General features: G+C 38.7%; 4 protein-coding genes across 4 annotated transcripts; 2 read left to right on the plus strand and 2 right to left on the minus strand.

Annotated features, from left to right (window-relative positions):
• The first annotated feature begins 31 nt into the window (after positions 1-31).
• Positions 32-19,319, plus strand: LOC107267389 (ribonuclease P protein subunit p25-like protein). Its single transcript, XM_015739030.2, has 5 exons — positions 32-185; positions 18,296-18,397; positions 18,482-18,660; positions 18,851-18,952; positions 19,039-19,319. The coding sequence occupies exons 2-5, from the start codon at positions 18,296-18,298 to the stop codon at positions 19,274-19,276; spliced, it is 621 nt and encodes a 206-aa protein (XP_015594516.1). The 5' UTR covers positions 32-185; the 3' UTR covers positions 19,277-19,319.
• On the plus strand, positions 247-1,079 carry LOC107267394 (peptidyl-prolyl cis-trans isomerase H). The gene has a single exon (XM_015739044.2). It carries the CDS (start codon positions 467-469, stop codon positions 1,019-1,021), a length of 555 nt encoding a protein of 184 aa, XP_015594530.1. The 5' UTR covers positions 247-466; the 3' UTR covers positions 1,022-1,079.
• Positions 3,575-5,829, minus strand: LOC107267366 (tyrosine decarboxylase). Its single transcript, XM_015738972.2, has 2 exons — positions 5,370-5,829; positions 3,575-5,285 (listed from the first exon to the last, which is right to left on the minus strand). Exons 1-2 carry the CDS (start codon positions 5,568-5,570, stop codon positions 3,822-3,824), a joined length of 1,665 nt encoding a protein of 554 aa, XP_015594458.1. The 5' UTR covers positions 5,571-5,829; the 3' UTR covers positions 3,575-3,821.
• LOC107267354 (aromatic-L-amino-acid decarboxylase) lies at positions 10,688-16,293 on the minus strand. Its single transcript, XM_015738951.2, has 14 exons — positions 16,100-16,293; positions 14,998-15,224; positions 14,792-14,905; positions 14,456-14,507; positions 14,309-14,379; positions 13,917-14,159; positions 13,710-13,835; positions 13,325-13,563; positions 13,076-13,250; positions 12,817-12,982; positions 11,880-11,932; positions 11,471-11,667; positions 11,323-11,400; positions 10,688-11,254 (listed from the first exon to the last, which is right to left on the minus strand). The coding sequence occupies exons 2-14, from the start codon at positions 15,196-15,198 to the stop codon at positions 11,116-11,118; spliced, it is 1,854 nt and encodes a 617-aa protein (XP_015594437.1). The 5' UTR covers positions 15,199-15,224; positions 16,100-16,293; the 3' UTR covers positions 10,688-11,115.
• Positions 19,320-20,698: the final 1,379 nt, after the last annotated feature.

Below are 20,698 nucleotides of genomic sequence, written 5' to 3' on the forward strand. Positions count from 1 at the left end.
GTTTCCTTCTTATCCTGCCTAACCTGAAAGGCTGATCAAAACACAAAAAATGACTACGTGAAGTCTGTTGTCATACGAAATAGTAAACTTGTACAAGTAATTATTTAAAATATGATGCAGTGAGTGTAATTTATATTGTTATCCTCAGGGATTATTCTTCTATCTTTCATCCTTTCTACGAAACAGTAAGTAGATTATTTATGTATTACAATTTTTTATGGATATTTTGATAATTTTTCCTAGCTTCACCTGCAACGTTAGACGATTTTTGTAAATGGCCGCACTGGTAGCGTGGTTGTTAGCAGTCATTTAGGTTATGTTTAATTTGTCTGTTCACGTATTTATGTTGTACTGCCTTTTTAAATTCATAAACAACAGTGAAACTTCAGAAATAGTGAATACAAGACATTGGAAAACGATTCAACGATACAGAATAGTATAAGAGTTTATTTCTCAGTCATCAAACATGCCAACTTGGAATCAAATTCAAGCACAACTTCGTAATCCGAATAATCCTGTTGTGTTTTTCGACGTGTCCGTCGGCACAACGGAAATTGGCCGAATGATATTTGAACTCTTTGAAGACGTCTGTCCAAAAACATCTGAAAATTTTCGACAATTTTGCACTGGAGAGTACAGGAAGGATGGTGTACCCTTAGGTTTTAAAGGAGCTATTTTTCATAGAGTGATAAAGGACTTCATGATCCAAGGAGGAGACTTCGTCAATGGAGATGGTACTGGTGTACTCAGTATATACGGTGGTGGAACCTTTCCTGACGAAAATTTCACTCTGAAACATGACTCTCCTGGATTGTTGTCGATGGCCAATAGTGGTAAAGACACCAACGGATGTCAGTTTTTCATTACATGTGCAAAGTGTAACTTCTTGGATGGAAAACATGTTGTTTTTGGGAGAGTGATTGATGGACTTTTGGTTATGAGAAAAGTAGAAAATGTACCTACGGGACCAAACAATAAACCTAAGATTCCAGTGACGATATCTCAGTGTGGACAGATGTGATTCCACTTCTTTAAAATGATACGATACTTTCAATAAATACTCTATTTTTATTTCGAAAGTATGATTGTTTTATTGCTGGCTCACTAAATAATGATATATTGCAGAATTTTAAATGTCTCTTTAATCATGCTGTCGTTATGACGCAATTATATTGAAAGTAATACGATGCATAGTTCTTAGATCTTCTAACTACATAATGATAAACTATGGTTATATTTCTTCAATGATGCATGTATACATGTGTATATATATTTGTGTATATTGATTTAACTGATTATTTTAACAGATAATATATCAATTTTACAGAAAATTGTTATACATAATTTCTATGGCCATCGGCTATGGCATAATTTCTTATTAACCTGAATTTATCGTTAAAACGACTTAGCTCACTTTATGACTCTCGGCAACTTATAATCAATATTGATTAATCTTTAACGTTGTGCTAATGAACATTATAATGAATGGTAATATCCATCATGGTATATTACACATAAAAATATACTACAATATTTCAGCGTACTATCGGCAACTCCAATCCTGAAATTCAGAATTTTAACAAATATGTGCTTTCGTCATACTATATTTGTATCATACGTAATTAATGTATTAGCTGGGAAACTGGTTATTTCTACCATACTGCACCACGAACAAGTATATACAATACTCCTTCCTCGTAATTTATCGAATTGGAAAATTAACAATTTGTATAGAACATTGCCGAAATCATATACATGCAAGTTAAGAGTGACTCTGTAATAGAAATTTTGGAGAATACGGAAAATGGAAAATTACTTGTCCGTTGCATCAGTTATATTATTACAATTATCTTAATTTTTTCTTTTCTCAATCGAATATTCCTATAAAAATTATAGTATGAGTTTAGTAATTTAGTTTCTTGTGATTTATTACCCCCGTTCATGTTACAGCTATTTATACTGTATTCAAAGGGTACAAATTTATACAGGCAGCGCTATGGGATATTGATAATTATTTATACAGGGTGTTCCGAAACTACCTGACCCGGTGGATATGGCGGTGTTCGGGAGGCTTCACTGATCACGAAAATGACTTTCTTTTTGTCCGGAAGGTCATAGTTTTTAAATGGGAGCAGGTCAAAGTTGACCAATCATAGCGAGGCGTCACGAGAAACGTAGGCACCTACGAACTCTGAGTTTTCTTCCCTCGCTTTTGTTTCTCGTAGCTTGTTTCTTGTTTCCAATAGGCATGTCTTCGGCTGACGTCATCCTGCCCGAAGCCACCGAGAAACAAAAGCGAGGGAAGAAAACTGAGAGTTCGTAGGTGCCTACGTTTCTCTTGACGCCTCCCTCTGATTGGCCAACTTTGACCTGCTCCCATTTAAAAACTATGACCTTCCGGACAAAAAGAAAGTCATTTTCGTGATCAGTGAAGCCTCCCGAACACCGCCATATCCACCGGGTCAGGTAGTTTCGGAACACCCTGTATAAATAATTATCAATATCCCATAGCGCTGCCTGTATAAATTTGTACCCTTTGAATACAGTATAAATAGCTGTAACAAACCCTGTACATGTCTATGTCTCTGTATGTAAGGTAACTGAAAGGCAATTGTGAAAAAAGTCTATATCATCGAAATAGTTAATTTATGACATTATTTACATAAGCAAAATTATAGTTAATTCGAAGTATTTTTCTATTCGGTTTTCATAAATAAATAAATCTTATCGTAAATATTATTGGCACCAGCTCTGCGACTGCACATTGTTTTAGCAACTACGAACATCTTTTAACGCATGCGCTGAACCATAGCTGAATTGTTTTAAACAAATGCCTTTGGGCACATTCCAAAATTTCCTACTAGACTACGCGTATCATCCTGTTCCTGGTTACTTGCATGGAAATGTGTGAAACACTACCATTCTCGTAGTGCTTGTAATGAATTTCAAAATATACTCTTATCAAATCTTACAATCATTAATAGCCTTGGTTAATTGTTTACTTTTACTTCCTGGATGTTACATTTATGAATATAAAAGTATTAAATAGTATTCACAAACAAATTTTTAATATATGTATGTAATAATAAGACAAACTTAAATTTCACTGACTTAGTACATTGAGGAAGAAAAGATAGATAGAAACAGAAGTTTTGATTTACGAGCGTATGAACGTATGAATTTATTTGATTAAATCGTCATTATATACACAATAAATAATCACTTAAACAATTAGACTGCAGTATTATTTATAAATAGTAAATCTGTAATTATTCAATATATTTACTAATTAATCGTCCGTATTTCTAAGTACGTCAATTTCGAACGTGTCTCAAGGGACGCTTGAGATATCATTCAAAATTTTTAACGTAAAAATCCGAATACGTTGATATTTTCCATTTAGTACACTGTCTGCCACGGGCCATATTTATTTACCTTCCGCTTTCTTAATCGCAACACTAGTTAGTCTACTCGTAATACTGTTACACGGATACAAATAACAGACCTAATGGTCATCAGTTGCAATTACCACACAACCGAGAAAAGTCCGGGATTTCACAATGATTTAACTGTCTACTGACAAAAATACCTATTCTTTATATCACTTTTGCCTGTCATTTCGATCGAAAATTTAAATGTACACTCGGACTTTTCACTGCATTGTTAATGACTATGAGATCATAGCGAATTGTATCCAAATACGGATTATGCATATCATATCCGCATATTTGATTTAATTGTCTTTACACTAAGTACTCTTTAGCTCATGGTAACGATAACAGTTGATCTCGTCTTCTGGGTACCGTGAGCTTTGCCGTGGTCTACCGACTGTTACAAAAAACATCCTCCTCAATGGTGTCGACCTGAGAGTGATCATCGACGACCATGATCGGCGTGGCACCGTCGTGAAGACTGGATTTCGATATGGATCTCTTGTACACGTCCCTGGATACACTTCTGGTGAAGCTGAACTTTCGCACCAACCTCTTGTCCAATGGTGCCGGACTCTTGGGACTCTTCGGCATGAATTCCGCCTTCTCGGTACCCTCGAAGTGCGTCAACATAACTTCCGTTGCGTGTTCCTGTATGACGTCGAATGCGTAACTTATATCATCTTCCGTAGCGTTCTCCCTCGTGACACAAAAACGTAAAATATATTTTCCCTTGACACGCGAAGGTATCATGTGCAGCATCCCCGAGGCGTTGATGTTCGCCAAGAGTTCCTGGTTCAGCTCATCCGTCTCCTTAAGACGGAAGCAAACCAAGCCGACTCTGACGTCGTTCATGATTTCAAAGCGTTTGTCGCTCTTCATAAGAGATTCAAATTTCCTGGCAAGTTTAATATGATTTCGTATATAGTTCTGAAGGCCGGTAATCCCGTAGGATCTGATGACGAACCAGAGCTTAAGCGCCCTGAATCTTCTACTAAGAGGTATACCCCAGTGTCTGTAATCAATGGACTCGTCGGAATTGGCGTGCTGGAGATAAAGAGGATCCACCACCAGGGCGGATGTAAGCTTAACGCGATCCCTGACCCAGAGACAGGAACAGTCAAAGTTCACCAGCAGCCACTTGTTCGGATTTGTGTTAAAGGAATCGGCGTATTGGATTCCAGCCATCAGAGGACGCAGTTCCGGACAGATGAATGCATTTCCAGCATACGCACCGTCTACGTGCAACCACAGTCCTGGATAATTCTTACACGCTGGTCCAATCTCCACGAGATTGTCGAAGGAGCAGCATCCCGTCGATCCCAAAGTCGTTGATACGAAGAAAGGCACTAAACCGTTGTCTACGTCTTCCTCGATAGCTTCTGCCAGAACGTTACCACGCAGAGAACCTTTTTCATCTGGTTCCAGGACCCGCAACTTCACGAGTCCTATCATGGCTGCCTTCTCAACACAGGAATGTGATTCCGTAGAACAGTAGGCCACTAATTTCGGTAGAAAAGCTGAATCCTCCGTCGTTGGATCCTGCTCCTTCAGCATCCTGATCGCCTGATTCCTGGCTGCCAGCATTGTAACTAGGATGCACTCGGATGCTGAGCCCTGTATCACTCCGCCACCTTTCGAACTCTTCTTCTCCGCCAGGAAGTCCTGTGGGAGATCAATGGCTTTTCCGAACCAATCCAGGACGATGGTCTCTAATTCGGTGCAGGCTGGACTCGCTGCCCAGGAGAAGCCTATGCAACCAATTGCGTCAGACAGCATGTCCCCCAGGATGGAAGGAAACGAGTTACCGGATGGGAAGTACGCATGAAATCTGGGATGCTGCCAGTGCGTAATCTAGAAACAGAAATGGAGTTATTAAAAAATTAATTCACTGAGACGCGCCAGCTTGGACACATTCGTCAACCGATAAGCACTCACTCCTGGCATTATTTTATTATTGACGTCTCGCATAATGGCGTCCCAGGATTCAGGCTTAGCCGGTGCTTCGTTGGGTAGAAGAGGCCTCAAGTATCCAGGATCGACGTTTGCCGTGACGCGTTTACCCTCCAGGGTGGCCAGGTACTCGCAGATATACTCCACCATCTCCTTACCGCGAACGCGAAACTCATCGATGTTCATGATTTCTTATTATAAATTCGTCTTCCTTTTTTTAAATCTAAATCCCTTAGGATCCTTTTCTTATTATTAAAAAGAAAGTTATCAACTAAATATCTAAAAGTAAAAACTTTGTCGCTGCTCGTGAGTCCTCTGTCAAATAACACCACCTTCACAACACTCCTTATAAACTTGAGACTCGACTATATTCTCTTTCAGGCTTTCAGTACGAAAGTCCCCGAGTGACTCTGCCTTCCCAGAGCGCGCTCCGCAGTTTTATACGCCGCTGGCTCTTGCGTCATTACTTTGACTTCAGGCAAATACATTACACCGTCGTAACCAGTTTGATGGCCCCAACTACTAGATGCTAATATCGGGACTTTTCGAGATACGTCATTAACTATTTTCTTAGTAACATTATCAATGTCAGTGACGAAAGCAAGGGGTATAATGCAGTAGTCCGTAACGTAGCAAAGGTGTTCCCCAAGGATCGTCCGTTTAAATTCCATATTTGCCTACGTAATATCGGAAGTGAATTCCGGGAGTTCCAAACTTTCGATATTAAAAGTAAAGGAAAGAGAAGAGAGTTATTATAATTTTTGTAAACAGTCCTTAGTAAGTTTGATCCCAAACAACACATAAATCCTACAGTCATCTTTGAGACAACTAAATGAGATCTTATGCGTCGAGGTTGTTCCTTAGGCATCTTAGAGATGACCTCAGGATGTCTTTGTTTGGGATAGATTCAGGTAGCGTATGTTCCATGAAAATTCCTATACATAATTTTACCCATACTTAACAATTTCCTGGAGCAATGCGTCATTATTAGTTAAATTATTACATTTCCTTACTTAAATTACGGTATTTTATTTTTGATCATATTTTGGAAAATCCACAACTATCCTAACTGTACTCTTCGTACCTTATATATCAGAGACCTTCTCGTGTCAAACGCTTCCCGTAATGATCTATGAACACCCTAAGAGTTGGGGTTAAAGAATCTTCCTCAAGGGAAAATGACTCATGGAGGCTTCACTCGCCGCTTTCCGTAATTTTACCCTAGACAATACACGAACCAGCCAGGTGTATCCCTCGTCAATGTACATATTTACCGAATGTACATGTATGTAACATGGGGTCGCTCTTGGAACAAGCGAACATCGCATCATCGGATAGAAGACGAGTTAAGTCAACCCCCTCTTTTTCAGCTGTCTTTTTCAGCTGCCTTCTTCCCCTCAACCCTTGTTTATAAATAGATATTTACTCTTCACCTACATTTACAACACTCCATTGAAGCGGTGCGCGACAGGTCACCGCTCAATCTATGTATAATAATCGCCTTTCGCTCCACGATCTATATAGTACGTATATAGATACATAATATACGTATTGTTACCTTCTCCCGTACCTCACGCTGAGCACTGGTGTCACCTTTAGTGCACGGTGGTGAATCCCTATGTTTCACCACGTGATGGACGTAGGATTTTCTTAAAGAGCTCGTGCTCTGGGTGGACGAACCGGATTTGTGGGTGTGTGATTCAACCAATCCGTTTATATTTTTTAACTCTTTTTTTGTTCATTAAAAAAAAAACGGTGTGTTTTAGTACAATTAGTTATTCACGCTTCCCTGAGTCAAGTTCGAGAGCGTTCGTCTTACTTCAACTTTTGATTTTATCCTTGTCTCTCGTGGACGAGTGAATCGGGGATTTATTAAACTGATCATTTAGCTTGCCCCGCCTTGTGGTTTGCCTGGTATTTGGAGAAGATATGATTAACAATGCAAAATTATGTTGTTGATTCCTCTAGCATCAAGGCACAACATCACACTACCGTCCGTTTTAATTACCGTGCATTTTTGTACTATGTCTAGATCCAGCATTTTCAGGATTTCGACGTCTACCTTGTCCCTATACGCCATTCGTACAGGATACGTCTTGGACGTAAAGGGTTCGTGTTCTTTAACTTTCAGGTTTCACTAACTGGTAACACTTTATTCTTTCAGGCCTTTTGTCGAACGTCCCTCTATGCTTCATTATGAGATTCCTAAAGATATCTCTTTGAGTTTCTGAGGACCACGAACATTCCTTCAGCTTAGTTGTGACCCCTTCCTTCGTTATCTCATCTTCAATGGAGTCCTCGGGTCTTTTTCCTATTTGTCTACATCCTTGTACATTTTAGCTATTAACTATTTTCTTGTCTCCTCTTATTGTTCTCCTTCTTTTTCGTCGGTTCGTTCATGGATCATTTTTATGTGGTGGGCCTGACCATCAGCTTCCTTCATTGTTATATGGAAGCGATCTAGGTCCCACAATGTTTTTCCCTGTTTCATCAAATCCATTCCTATAATGCATTAATTTGTTAATTTCGGTACTATTAAGATGATCGTATGAGTTTCATAAGATCCTATAGTTATCTTCGCAAATATTTGTTTGCTTATTCTCCCTGCCCTCCTGGCCGTTGCTTCTCTCACACTTGTCCCTACCACTGGTAGCATGGGGACTTGTTTTAGAATGCCTTGATTGGATCCGTAGAAATCTTTCGAGATACATGTGACTTCACTTCCGGTATCTATCAATGCTTCTTCGGGGATCCCTTCAATTAATATTCTTGTTATTGGGCATTTCGTGTGTATTTTCTGACTTTCCTCCTCCTCTTGTAGGAGATAGGATCTTGTATCCTCCCCTATTACCCTACATTCTACTATTGTGCTCCCGGGTTTTGAGAGGCCATTGATGGGCACAATAGTTCGTTTCCCGTCTGTGTTTTAGATGTTTGTTCTTCCGTTATATTTCGAATATTTTTTGTTGAGGTCTCCTCCTTTACTCTTGATTCCCGCGATTTTGTTGCCTTTGGGACCCATTGCAGCTTGTTGAGGCCCTAGGATCGTTTCTCCATGACGTGTTCCTTGCACTAGGGTATCCTGTTTCCTTCTTCTTGATTATCCTTCTGTGTCAGACTTCATTGTTTGATCTCTAGTATCTTTGCCAGGGGCTGGTCTGGTGTTCCTCTCCCTCCTGGAGTTTATAGGTCCTGCCTTGTCGAACCTCTCCAACAGGTCCAGGAGTTGGCTTGTTGTGTTCATTCCTCTCGCAAGGATTGCGGCCTTCATATTTTCATCGAAATGTCTTGCCATTTTTGAGATTATCTGGCATTTTTTGGTAGTGGGGGTTTAAGGTCTTTGATGTTCGCGACTACGCGTATCGCGTAATCCGTTTGCGTACTCTTTTTCCTTTCATCATACCACCCGAATTCAAGGGTTTCACGAATACTGTATTGCTCTTCTTCATTCCAGTATTTCTTCCGGAAGTGTTCTTCAAAGCTTTCCCAGGTGTCTATTTCTGATTCCATCAATAGCCACCATTCCTTGGGTGTGCCTGATAGACTCTGGGAAATTACCAGTTTCAGGTCATGGTCTAGGCCTAGAGCTTGATAATACCCTTCTAATTCCTGAAGGAATCTTATTGGTTTTGATTTGTTGGTGTTGCTGAAGGATGGTAAAGTTAACTTGGGTGCACTCCATGAGGAATCCCATGTTCTAGTTCTTCCAGAACGGAATGTTTGTGACGTGTCCTCTACACCCTGGTTTCTGAGTCTTGGCGCATCCCTCCCGATATGGGTACTCTGATGTGTTGGGAATCGTAATCTTTATTGGTCAGCCTGCGTACCGCATGCTTGACTGATAGGTATGGTATCATCTGATAACCGTTGGGTTGTTCTGCGTGCACTTGGCCTTACGAGTTGCATCATCTGGCGCATAAGATTTGCCATATCCTGTTGATGCTTTGTTCCGTTTATTGTCAAGGCGCTCCTTATTCGGCCTTCCATCAAAATTTGATGTCTTTGAATTCTTTCGTCGACTGATTGTGCCAACGTAGATATTCTGTTATTCGTTGTCGCTATCTGGCTACTTATCGTATTTTTCATTTCCTCGATGACTTCTCGGAGTAAGCCTCCTAGTTCCCTGGTCGGCTGTTGCGTATTGGCGTTTAGTGCCCTATCGAGAGTCATTCTTTCTGGTTCCAATGCGTGTGCCTGATTCGTCGAGAGATCGTGTGCATCCGTAGTGAAAGAATCGAGGACAATTTCTCTTGTCACATTTATCATCCCTTCTCTTTCTTGTTCAGGGAGTATGGATGTACTTGTTGTTGTCGTTGACCCTCAGATGTCATCGTTTGTTCGGATGTTCCCGCTGCTGTGTTCATGGGGGTGCTTGTTGAACTAGCAGTCGTCGCCCTTGTTGTCCATGTGGGCGTCACCGAGTCTGCTGGGATTGTGTTGGTGGCTTCTTCGTTCTCGCTCATTTTTGATTATTGTTTTTTTTTTCTTGATTGTATCATTCCTTGACCACTTATTTTTCGCCCCACGTTGGGCGCCAATGTTACCTTCTCCCGTACCTCACGTTGAGCACTGGTGTCACCTTTAGTGCACGGTGGTGAATCCCTATGTTTCACCACGTGATGGACGTAGGATTTTCTTAAAGAGCTCGTGCTCTGGGTGGACGAACCGGATTTGTGGGTGTGTGATTCAACCAATCCGTTTATATTTTTTAACTCTTTTTTTTCTTTATTAAAAAAAACGGTGTGTTTGGTTACACTTAGTTATTCACGCTTCCCTGAGTCAAGTTCGAGAGCGTTCGTCTTGTTTCAACTTTTAATTTTATCCTTGTCTCTCGTGAAAGAGTGGATCGTGGATTTATTAAACTGATCATATAGCTTGCCACGCCTTGTGGTTTGCCAAGGATCGTTCTAATGGGTATTAGGTATGAGTTCTGTGGGGCATATAGCTAAGCTAGCGTAATGCTATCCGCCAATGTCGTACAGGCACCTGGTAGTTGGAGGAGATATGATACACAATGCAAAAATTGATTACCAATCCCACTTTTAGTAAGAGATTCAGTATGGCGAGGCAACGCTATGTTGTCCGTCAGTGTCGTCTCGTGTCTCAGTGGTTTTTTGTTGCGTTACAGTATATATAATATGTATATCTATAGATGTTATTTTTATGCATGGGAAAGTTTTTCGTATTCGAATATTGTCAAATTTGTATGAAATATGTGTATATTTAATGCAATTGTGCACACAATATAGGAATCGACAGTGGATATTTGTTAATAGAAAGAAATTAGAGTCGTTTATTGGTATTCTTGATTATTTATTATTGTCACTATAGCTCTTGGATCTTTTTAGTTACTAGTCTCATCTATCGATAGTGCGATATCTATTGATTAGAATTGATTAGAATTTTTTAGCAGATTGAGGAATAGAGATGAACAGTGAAAGCCGAGAAAGGTCGATCGATTTGTGTTGTGACATTAGCTCGAAAAATTTGATAAATTTGAATTTACTTATTTAAGATATTTTAAATCGCTATTGTCAAGCTTTGATATATGGATTTTCGTGAAATGAATCAGCAGAGTTTATCTCATTTCCTTCTCTTTTGCGTAACTGTGCGGTGGATCTTCACTGGGCATTTTTGATTGTTGCTATTAGGCCTTTCTGGAATTTCTGTTATAACCTCGAATTTGGTTCTCAATGAAATTTCGAAAAATTGAATCGACCCGTTGCTTGGATTACGCTCTGCCATTGGGACTCCGACCGCGAGAGGGTGAAACCGACGGGGATAATTCAGGACTGCAACCATTGCTGCTTCCACGGCGACTCGTACTCCCTCCAGTTTTTAAACGAACCATCGTGTCCAGATGGCGAAATCTATTTTAAAAAAAGAAAAACAAAAGAATCATGTATCATATTTTCCAAATATTTTGCAAAATTATTACCTGAGTGATAATTCGCTAGTATCGGTTGCGTCGCGAGCGTGGAGGAGATACGCCAATGGCCAGGAAATCCATGAATGCCTGGAATAATTAATTCATTTTGAAAATACAAGTTTTTGACTTTCATATTCATTTATGATATTCGTCTTACGCTGGTGGCTGAGAATTCGAACCGATTCCGCCGATCGAAGCCTGAGTATCCAATTTTGTCCCTGGCCTGTTTGGCGTCTTGGTAAATCCTGGTTGAATTGCTGGATCTGACACCATGCGCACGAAAAAGGATCTTCTTTGCTCGAGGGTAGCTTTTCTTTTCTTTTCGCGAATATCTGCCAACTCGTCCATGACATCCTGTATAATTAATATGATTTTATATGGTACAATGAATCTCTTGCTCGGAGTAGTTTTTTTGTCCAAGGACTTAACCAAACCACAACTTTTTATCTCGTGGACGTGAAAGAGGAAATGTTAATAGTTAACTTGGATTTTTCATACTTGACAATGATAATGGGAACAATTTTGAGGAAAATACACACAAGGAAGAAAATTATATGACGTGTTACCTTGGATTCCAGTAATTCCGAAAGATAATCCGTGATGATACTCCAAGCTATTTCTATAATAATAGATACATTATTTTGTATGATCAATATTAAATAGAGTCATTACCATAACATATTGTAATATATATTTATAGAATTCTAACGTTAAAATCGATAGCTGCTTTCAGCTAACATGTACTCTGGATAATTTTAATATTTCTCATTTTCAATTCATAATTTCTAATCAATGTCATCTACGTTCTTTATGATTATTATATCTCTCTTTATTAATTTATAAAAAAAATTTCATTTCAAAATCCAATGCAGTCCAGTTCTAAGTGCAGCTGTTGATTCATAGACACGTACAAATCAAACTTAATTGTATACAGGTTTACGGGACGTATTTTTTTCACGCTTTTCGAATTTCACAAGGATATATGTGTAAAAAATGCGCGGAATAAATGTAGTGTTATATTATACTAAATATTGTAAGTTAATAGTCTGCAATTATGTTATTTTTGAATGAAATAAATTGGTTTTAAAAGAAAATGAGCGGTTCCGTTCATGCGTCAATCTGACGCGTATACGTAGAGATAGGCATGTAAGAAATGTCCGTAAACCTAGTGTTAATTGAAATATGTGACTTAATACAAGTATCTGTATACGGTACTTTCTCGTTATAAACTAATTTTAGAGTGAGTAAGGAAATAGGATTCTAAGAAATTCGTTGCTCGAGTATTCCACACTCACTGGAAATCATATTTTAACAACAATTTCGTAAATCCCTAAATCCGGGATTCCCAGATAGCTTTGTTTTTGCTTGGGCGTTAATGGGTTAAGAGGAGGGAAACTACAAAGCACAGCCAAACAGAACGAGTTCGCTTATAGCGAATTGGTACTGTAGTATTTTTGTCTGATTTAGGTAAAAAAGCAGTTTAGTGTCTTCCTGTATCCTTACCGACGTCCTCGACAGTTGCGTGAGGTGCAGCAAGAGCGAATCGAATGGTATATCTTTGATTCACTCTAGCCGGTACCATGTGAATTTTCCCAGAATCATTAATGGTACTCAGAAGCTTTTGATTCAACTTATCCGAACCCTTAGCACGGAAACATACAAGCCCCAACTGTAAGGCAATAAAAAATGTTACGATTGAAAAGAGAGCCAACGACAACATAAATTACATAAGAATCTTTTTCACAGCGGAAATATGACTTACGACGACGTCGTTGCAAACCTCGAATCTAGAATCCTTTTTCACAAGAGATTCAAATCTTTTGGCGAGTTCTATGTGATTCCGTATGTACGCCTGAAGTCCGGAAATTCCATAACTTCTGAACACGAACCAGAGTTTGAGCGAGCGAAATCGTCGACTAAGCGGAATGCTCCAATGTCTAAATAATGAAGTATTATAAAGTATATTAATTAATAATAATTAATTAATTCAAATTTAATACACCATATGTACCTATAATCTATCGCCGTATCAGCGTGAGTATGCTGAAGGTAAAGTGGATCCACAACTAGAGCACTCGTCAATTTAAATCTGTCTCTGACCCAGAGACAGGAACAATCGAAATTGGTTAATAAAAATTTGTTAGTATTTGTATTGAACGAGTCCGCGTATTCTATTCCAGCCATTAAGTATTTCAATTCGGGACAGATAAATGCATTGCCGGCATAGGCAGCGTCCACGTGTAACCATACCTGGAAAAAAAGAAAATCAATTTGACGATAAATCCGGATAGCCAAAAAAATATATTATTTTCACTAATATTCCAGTATAATACCAGCATAATAACATATCACCCTTCACGATGAATCTTTTATAACAAGCAAACGTGGATACTTACACCAGGATATTTTTTGCACACTGGACCGATTTCGCGAAGATTATCAAAGGAGCAACAGGCAGTTGTACCAAGTGTCGTGGATACAAAAAATGGCACGTAACCTTCTGCCGTATCCGCTTCGATTGCCTGAAGAACTCCGACAAGTTAAATTATTTTTTATTTCGACTGTACCCATTGATGAATTAAAAAAAATATTAATTATCGCACCTGACGTAGTGTATCGCCCCTTAGTACACTCTTCTCGTCCGGCTCGAGAATTCGCAATTTGACAAAACATATCATAGCATCCTTTTCAACGCAACTGTGACTTTCTCGACTGCAATACGCCATTAATTTTCCCAAAAGTGCAGTTTCGTCGAGATGTGCATGAATCGGTGATTCCTTGAGTCTTGCGATCGCTTGAGCCCTGGCAGCCAGCATGCAGACTAGGATGCATTCGGAAGCTGAGCCCTGATGAAATTAATTGAGCACGTTTTTTTTTGTAACAAAAATCTGAATTATCTGGTTACAATTGGCTTCTTCGATCCGGAAGTCTATTACAATCCTATGAGCATTGGCCGCTAAAGTCTCAAAGCTACAATTTAATTAATCATTATTACCTGAATAACACCACCGCCTTTGCTGCCCTCATGGAAGTAGAGAAAATCATTCGGTAATCCAATTGCTTTGCCTGCAATGACGAACAATTGACTGACCTACTTTTTAATATAAAATAATTTATTTTAATTAATATCTTTATTTATTACCAAACCAATCACACACTATTGTTTCCAATTCCGTGCAGGCTGGACTCGCCGCCTGAAACGCATCGATAATATCAGGAATTATTATTATCACCTAGTAATCCGTCATTCCGTCATATGAAATTGCCGATCAATCAATTCAGCTCAAACTGCCAATTTCCGTTGAATCGAACTGTCAATTTTCACACGTCAAAGTATAACAGTCTCGCGCATGCACTTCTTTCTATATCTACACGTAACACACACGAATCACTGACAATTCGAAAGTCCTCGTAAATTCCAGTTTATCCGGATTGAAGTCGCGGTAAACTGAACGTAGTAAAAATCCAAGAATCTCACCCAAGAAAATCCTATACAGCCAAGTGCATCAGACAGCATATCGCCGAGAATAGAAGGGAAGGAATTACCAGCCGGGAAGTACGCGTGAAAGCGCGGATGTTGCCAATGAGTTATCTGCAATTATTGCCATTTTCAGTTATTATCGTGGGGAGAAATGAAGAAAAAAAAGTATGCAACGCTTTCAAAATTACATAGACACTACTCACTCCTGGCATAATCTTTGATTCCACATCCTTCATTATGTCTTCCCATGGTTCCGATTCTTGCGGTGGTGCAGACGGAAGTAATGGTCTCAAATACCCAGGACCCACATCCGGCGTGACGCGTCGGTTATGTATATTGCTCATAAACTCGCAAATGTACTCAACCATTTCTTTACCGCGTACGCGGAATTCCTCGATGTCCATGTCCACTTTGTGTTGAAATTATTTTGCTTTAAAAAAATTCAAAAATATAATTATTATTGACGTAAAAATAAAATACGAACAATCATTATTAAATTTTACAGATTTAATTTTTCGGGTAATCAAACCGTAAGTGGTCGCGAGATTTCGTTCTCCATTTGAGAAGCATTGAGTTGGGTGGTCTCAGATACTACCCCACGCGTCTACTCCCGGGACGAGGTTGTGATTAGTCGAATTATTTAATTATTGAGTTTAGCAACCTATGCACTATTTATCCAACGATTGAATTTGCTGAGTTCGGCTAACGAATTTGCAAATTCGTGATCGGAACTTGGACGTGTTTTAATGGTATTTCCGAGCAACTGGCTTCTGGGAGTTTCGCACCAGTTCGACGTTCTGGCAGCGTATTGTGGTCGGGCAATCTTGTTCCGACACGTTCGAAACCGTTCGCATTGTAGTTTGCTGCACGTTAGTTCTCCTTCCATAGAGAATATTCGCTCGTAGTATTCGTATTCTGGATTCGCCTTGTTCTCAAAGTTAGAACTGCCGACTGGTTCGAAAGTAATTGCTCTGTTGAATTACGGCTCGTGCGCCAGAAACTTCACAATAGGAATAATTTCAAGAGGTTCTACATTATTTACGAATACGAAAAAAATAAGGAAAACAATATACAGAAAATACTTAAAACAATATCAGCAAAAAAGTGCCGAAAACTGAATATAAAATTATTCGAATTTTTCGTTATCTCACGTTCAGTTTTACTTTTGCAAAAATATCCCTTTGCGTTGGTACCTTGTCAAAGTTTAATTAATTTTTTTAATTTGTCCTATTATCAATTGGTATGATAATAACAAAACATTTTTTTAACCATTCACTCCGTGAACCGATACGCGATTAATCCTACCTGTTGCTGCAATTCGGAGACTGGATCGTGACTCGTAATGGTGCAAACGTACAGAGAGCTTCTGAGAGACTCGTCAGACACCATGAGCTTTGCTATCCAACAGCATCAGGACAAGGGATGAGATTCTTCCGGTGAGTCCTGCGCAATAGCATCCCTTGCAAGGATGCTTATGTCTTTCTTAGAAGCAGCACCCACTTCTTTAGTTCCTCTTGATCATTGAAGACATTCGTCACGTAAAAAATAAGTATAGTCTATTAGGAACGTTAAATTAAAGCACATCCCACACCGTGGTTCCATTGATCCAAATGACATTTTGAATAAAGGATACCACACAAAGTTATCTTGTAGTCAAGAATATAAAATACACAAACTACAATATATCTTCCCCATAAAAAATTGATACCACCTTCATTATCACATAACACTATAAACAATTGAACGAAACCATACGTATGTCTTTGGGATTGCCATTTATGGCAAAATCACTATCTGAAATCATGTCGTGAATATATTCATAGGAAAAGCTCACGTATACAGTGGTAATGGAATAAGAAATAGGGAGGTGGTCGGGAAGGCTATGAAAAGTTGCGCGGGGGTAAGGGAGGAAATAATAAAAAAAAAGAAATGAAAACGACCCACTCCTACGCCAAGAGTTCGAGATGGCGAACGCAGGACTTTCGACGGTTCATTCACGGGAAATTTAAGCGTGTCCCAGCACCGTACCATAGCGTATAATATATGTATAATAATAGTGAATACCAGCACTCGAGTAAATTGGATGTTGAGTTCCTTCGCGGTTATAAGGTGTAGTGGCGAAGGGTATTATTAAGAAGTTGTCATTCGCAGACGAAGCCCGAACTCACCTAATTATGTTTAACGAGAGGGAGAGCGAGAGACGTCGCATGATCCATGGCAGCACAGTGGTTCTTCCGATTAAATTCGATCGGAGCCACTTCGAGATCCTTTTATTTGTTCAACCCCAAGACAAATATTTCTTTCCTTCTGCGTTTTGAGGTTAAACAAGTAGACTGTCTACGCTGTAACAATTCGAGGTAGGAATGTCGCCATGATATTTTTAGGTTATATTGCTGAATTATAGGATTAAAGCCTAAAAAAGTACGATCCTACCTACAGCGATGGTTTAAAAAGGATTCCATAGCGGTTTAGGGGAATTTTCAGGGATAACGCACGTAATTCGTGTAAACGTTCAGATCGAGAAATATATATTGAATTTTCCAATTTCCAAAGAGGGATAGTAGTACGTGATGCGAATATAGGATGATGGGAGTGAGTATAGGGTTGTTTTCAAGAATTTTCGGAAATGCGCTTACAATAAGTCCTTGATGAACGGGGGGAAACGTGGACTTCCTGGTGGCAATGTAGCAAGGATGGGTTTCTTGGGGTGGTTTTGAGAATCCGTAAAAGGCCTTCGGACAGTTCCTAGTGCTTGATCCCTTTAGGGATAAAAACCTTCATAATACTGGAATGCAAGGGTGAGGAAATGTAGGGGTGCTTAATAATGCAATATGGCGTCGAGGCGTCGCGGCGCTATGCCCGCTATGCCGCATACCACCATCATATACGCCCACACCAACCCCGTTGAACCCCATCTATGGGCTATAGCTGACAATCGAATGCTGATTGGAAAATATTGATGGACTTTTCTAGAACCTCCCTCTTCCAAGTAGGTGAGAACGTGGGAAATTAACCCTCGCGTCTTCAACATGAATTTAAGGAGTGCTTTATTGGTGGGTATAGCTGTTATCAAAATTTTATAATTTCACATTGCGTGGGTATAACGAAGGATATTAAAATGGTTGAGATTTATTTGGTATGAACTTTTGATATAGGTATATTCTAATAACTTTAAAGGAAACTAACACACTTATGATCATCATGGTTTACTTCGTCATTGTACTCGAATACATCTTATATAGTTTGTTACCTGGGATAAAATATTTTTAGTTACGACTGTACAAAGTCGTTCAAGTGCCACGAATGGTTCTGGCTAAGGAACACGGAGTAATAGTTGTGAACTCGTGACCCACTGCTCTCGGTTCTCCTTGGTACTGCTAACCCTTTCAGGAAGAAAATCCTCCGATCCCTTTGTGTGGCTGGATTCAGCGATTAATTTTAAAAATTTTCTCAAGCTTTCCGAACGATTTCTGTCTGCGACTAAGAGAATTTACTTTACAGATGGGTCGTTCGAAACTTAAGAGGCCAGCAGTCGACGAGCCCTCTGAAGACACCAGTAAAGTTCCTATTGAAAATTTACCGAAGAAGCTTCTCTGGATGCACGTGAGTTACGAGAATTTTATTATTTGTTAATTAAAGAATTCTATTTATTTCTTGCCACTGTTTTTTATATCCTTGACATTTAAGGTGAACAGCGGTACGAAGATTAGGAATGTGTTGGGGTATGCCCTGCTTGAATTTCCAAATCGTCCTTGTATTCTGTGGTCTGGCGCTGGTCAAGGAATTGGCAAAGTTATAACATGCGCTGAATTATTTAAAAAGAAAAATACTGGTCTTCATCAATTAACTAAACTCTGCTATGTAGAGTAGGTATCATTTGTTTTTCTGTAATACAACAATTATAGAATAATTAAAGAAAAAAGGGGTTTTCTCACGTCAATGTATATTTGAAATCTGAATTTTTGGACAAACCTGTACTTGTCGAAATTGCATTCCCACGATACTCTTGAAAAAAGTCCCCGCAATTTCACAAGTTAATTGAACCGATTCACCTAGATCGAGAAATTCCAGTGTAAAGGAAACGCATGAAAAAATTCGGCGAGTCCCGGAAATACATATTTTACTGTCAAGAGATTCCATGTACTCCAAAGAATCTGGGTAAATATACATTATATGTACATATATGTACTTAAATGTTATATAATCTGGCAATACAGTTTAACGGCAATCGTAAAAATTGATAGTTATCAGGCACCAAACAATTCCGGAACATTTTGGGACGTCAACAACGAAGGGACTTCGGAAGGGATAACGGAAACAACGAAAATACAATCTAACAGTAAAATGTCGAATAAAGCGGCTGAGGAATTCACAGCGATGGGTCTGAGAATGGGACAGAAACGTCCAAGGAAGGAGCAACAAACGGAAACGCCATCGAAGAAAAATAAGAAAAAGGATAATGGCAATCAGTCAAAGATATGATTATAAAACTATAACAATGCAAATAAAGTAACTCTTATTTTAATTTTCTTTTTATCTTCTTTGCATTCGGTAGAAACTTTATTTTGTTCGTTCGTCCACAATCGTTATACGGAAACAGTCACAAGGGATGCAGTCCTGTTACGTACTGTTCATTACGTCATTTTATCTCACAATTGTAAACTACACACATCGTGCGCTATGCCACTTTGGCGATATAAGCTTGTATTTACAAAATTCATTATTTACAGTACAATAGGCCTCCCCGTTTAAATAACGAACGATTATTTTACCGATATTATAAAAGTATAATGCATTAAATGTCTGAGCGCTGTTACAAATTTATTTTTCAACATTAAGTGAATATTTCTAATGTTCTGTACGAAACACTTTCATCATATCGGAAACACATTCGTTCAAAATTAATCGAGTCGTGGCATATCGGAAATAGCATAATTGTCGCATTTATTTGGCAATCGATGCTTTTAATGACATAGACAATAATGTAATTAATGGTGTAATTGCATATGAGTCTATTATTCGGCAGTGATATAACATTTCCAGCACTGATATTGCTTCGATTTCGTATGTCAATGTATATTCTCATTTATACGGTTCACGGGTCTTCAATATTTTTTAATGATTTTCATTCCGTTCTTTTTTCTTCCATAATGTGGAGCACGTTGTACGTTTTGCTTACTTTTTCATTATCTTCTTTGCGGTGAAGGAACAGATTTCAAGCATTTAAAATTAACCAGTGGAATCGTTTCCTAGCGAAAATAATAATGAGAGAGCATCGATCAGGCATTATCTGTTCTTACAGATGTTTCTTCAGTAACATTGGAAAACTTTCGCTTCTTTATTCTCTTGTAAGTGACAGACAAGATGCGACGAAACTGGACCCGTTTTTACATACAGACTTTTAAAACCCACTTGCATTGTTTGAGATATAATATTAGTAAAGATAACGGTACATGTATTTTTGTAGTACAATTTTGTTGCACCTGATAGACCTGTGTATTAGATACAGTACGATATTGTTTATGCAATTTCTATTTTGTCTTCGGCGAAATTAGCTAATTAGACTTAGCATTGAAAAAGTTGTTGCACTATTTTTTAACACGACGTAAAAATGAATTTTCAAACGTACTCGATCCTTCTTCTTTAATTAACGGGAGAGAGAGGAGAGTCTAGCGTTCTACGTTTTTTTTCCTAGTTACTGAGTGGAGATTAATGCGTTATAATTAACAGTAGTACAACATTTATTGCTAACACTACCGCTAAATACGTTTTACAAGACCTTGTGTACTATTGGACTATCCGTCTAAGTTACATTAATTACAGTAATTAGTCGCTTGTTCGTATCATTATATATTATTTCTTGGATTCTTCTTCTTTTTTGTTTCTTTTTATTTGTCATTCTTT

This window comes from Cephus cinctus, unplaced genomic scaffold (assembly GCF_000341935.2).
Source record: "Cephus cinctus unplaced genomic scaffold, Ccin1 Ccin1_scaffold0029, whole genome shotgun sequence".
Classification (NCBI taxonomy): domain Eukaryota; kingdom Metazoa; phylum Arthropoda; class Insecta; order Hymenoptera; family Cephidae; genus Cephus; species Cephus cinctus.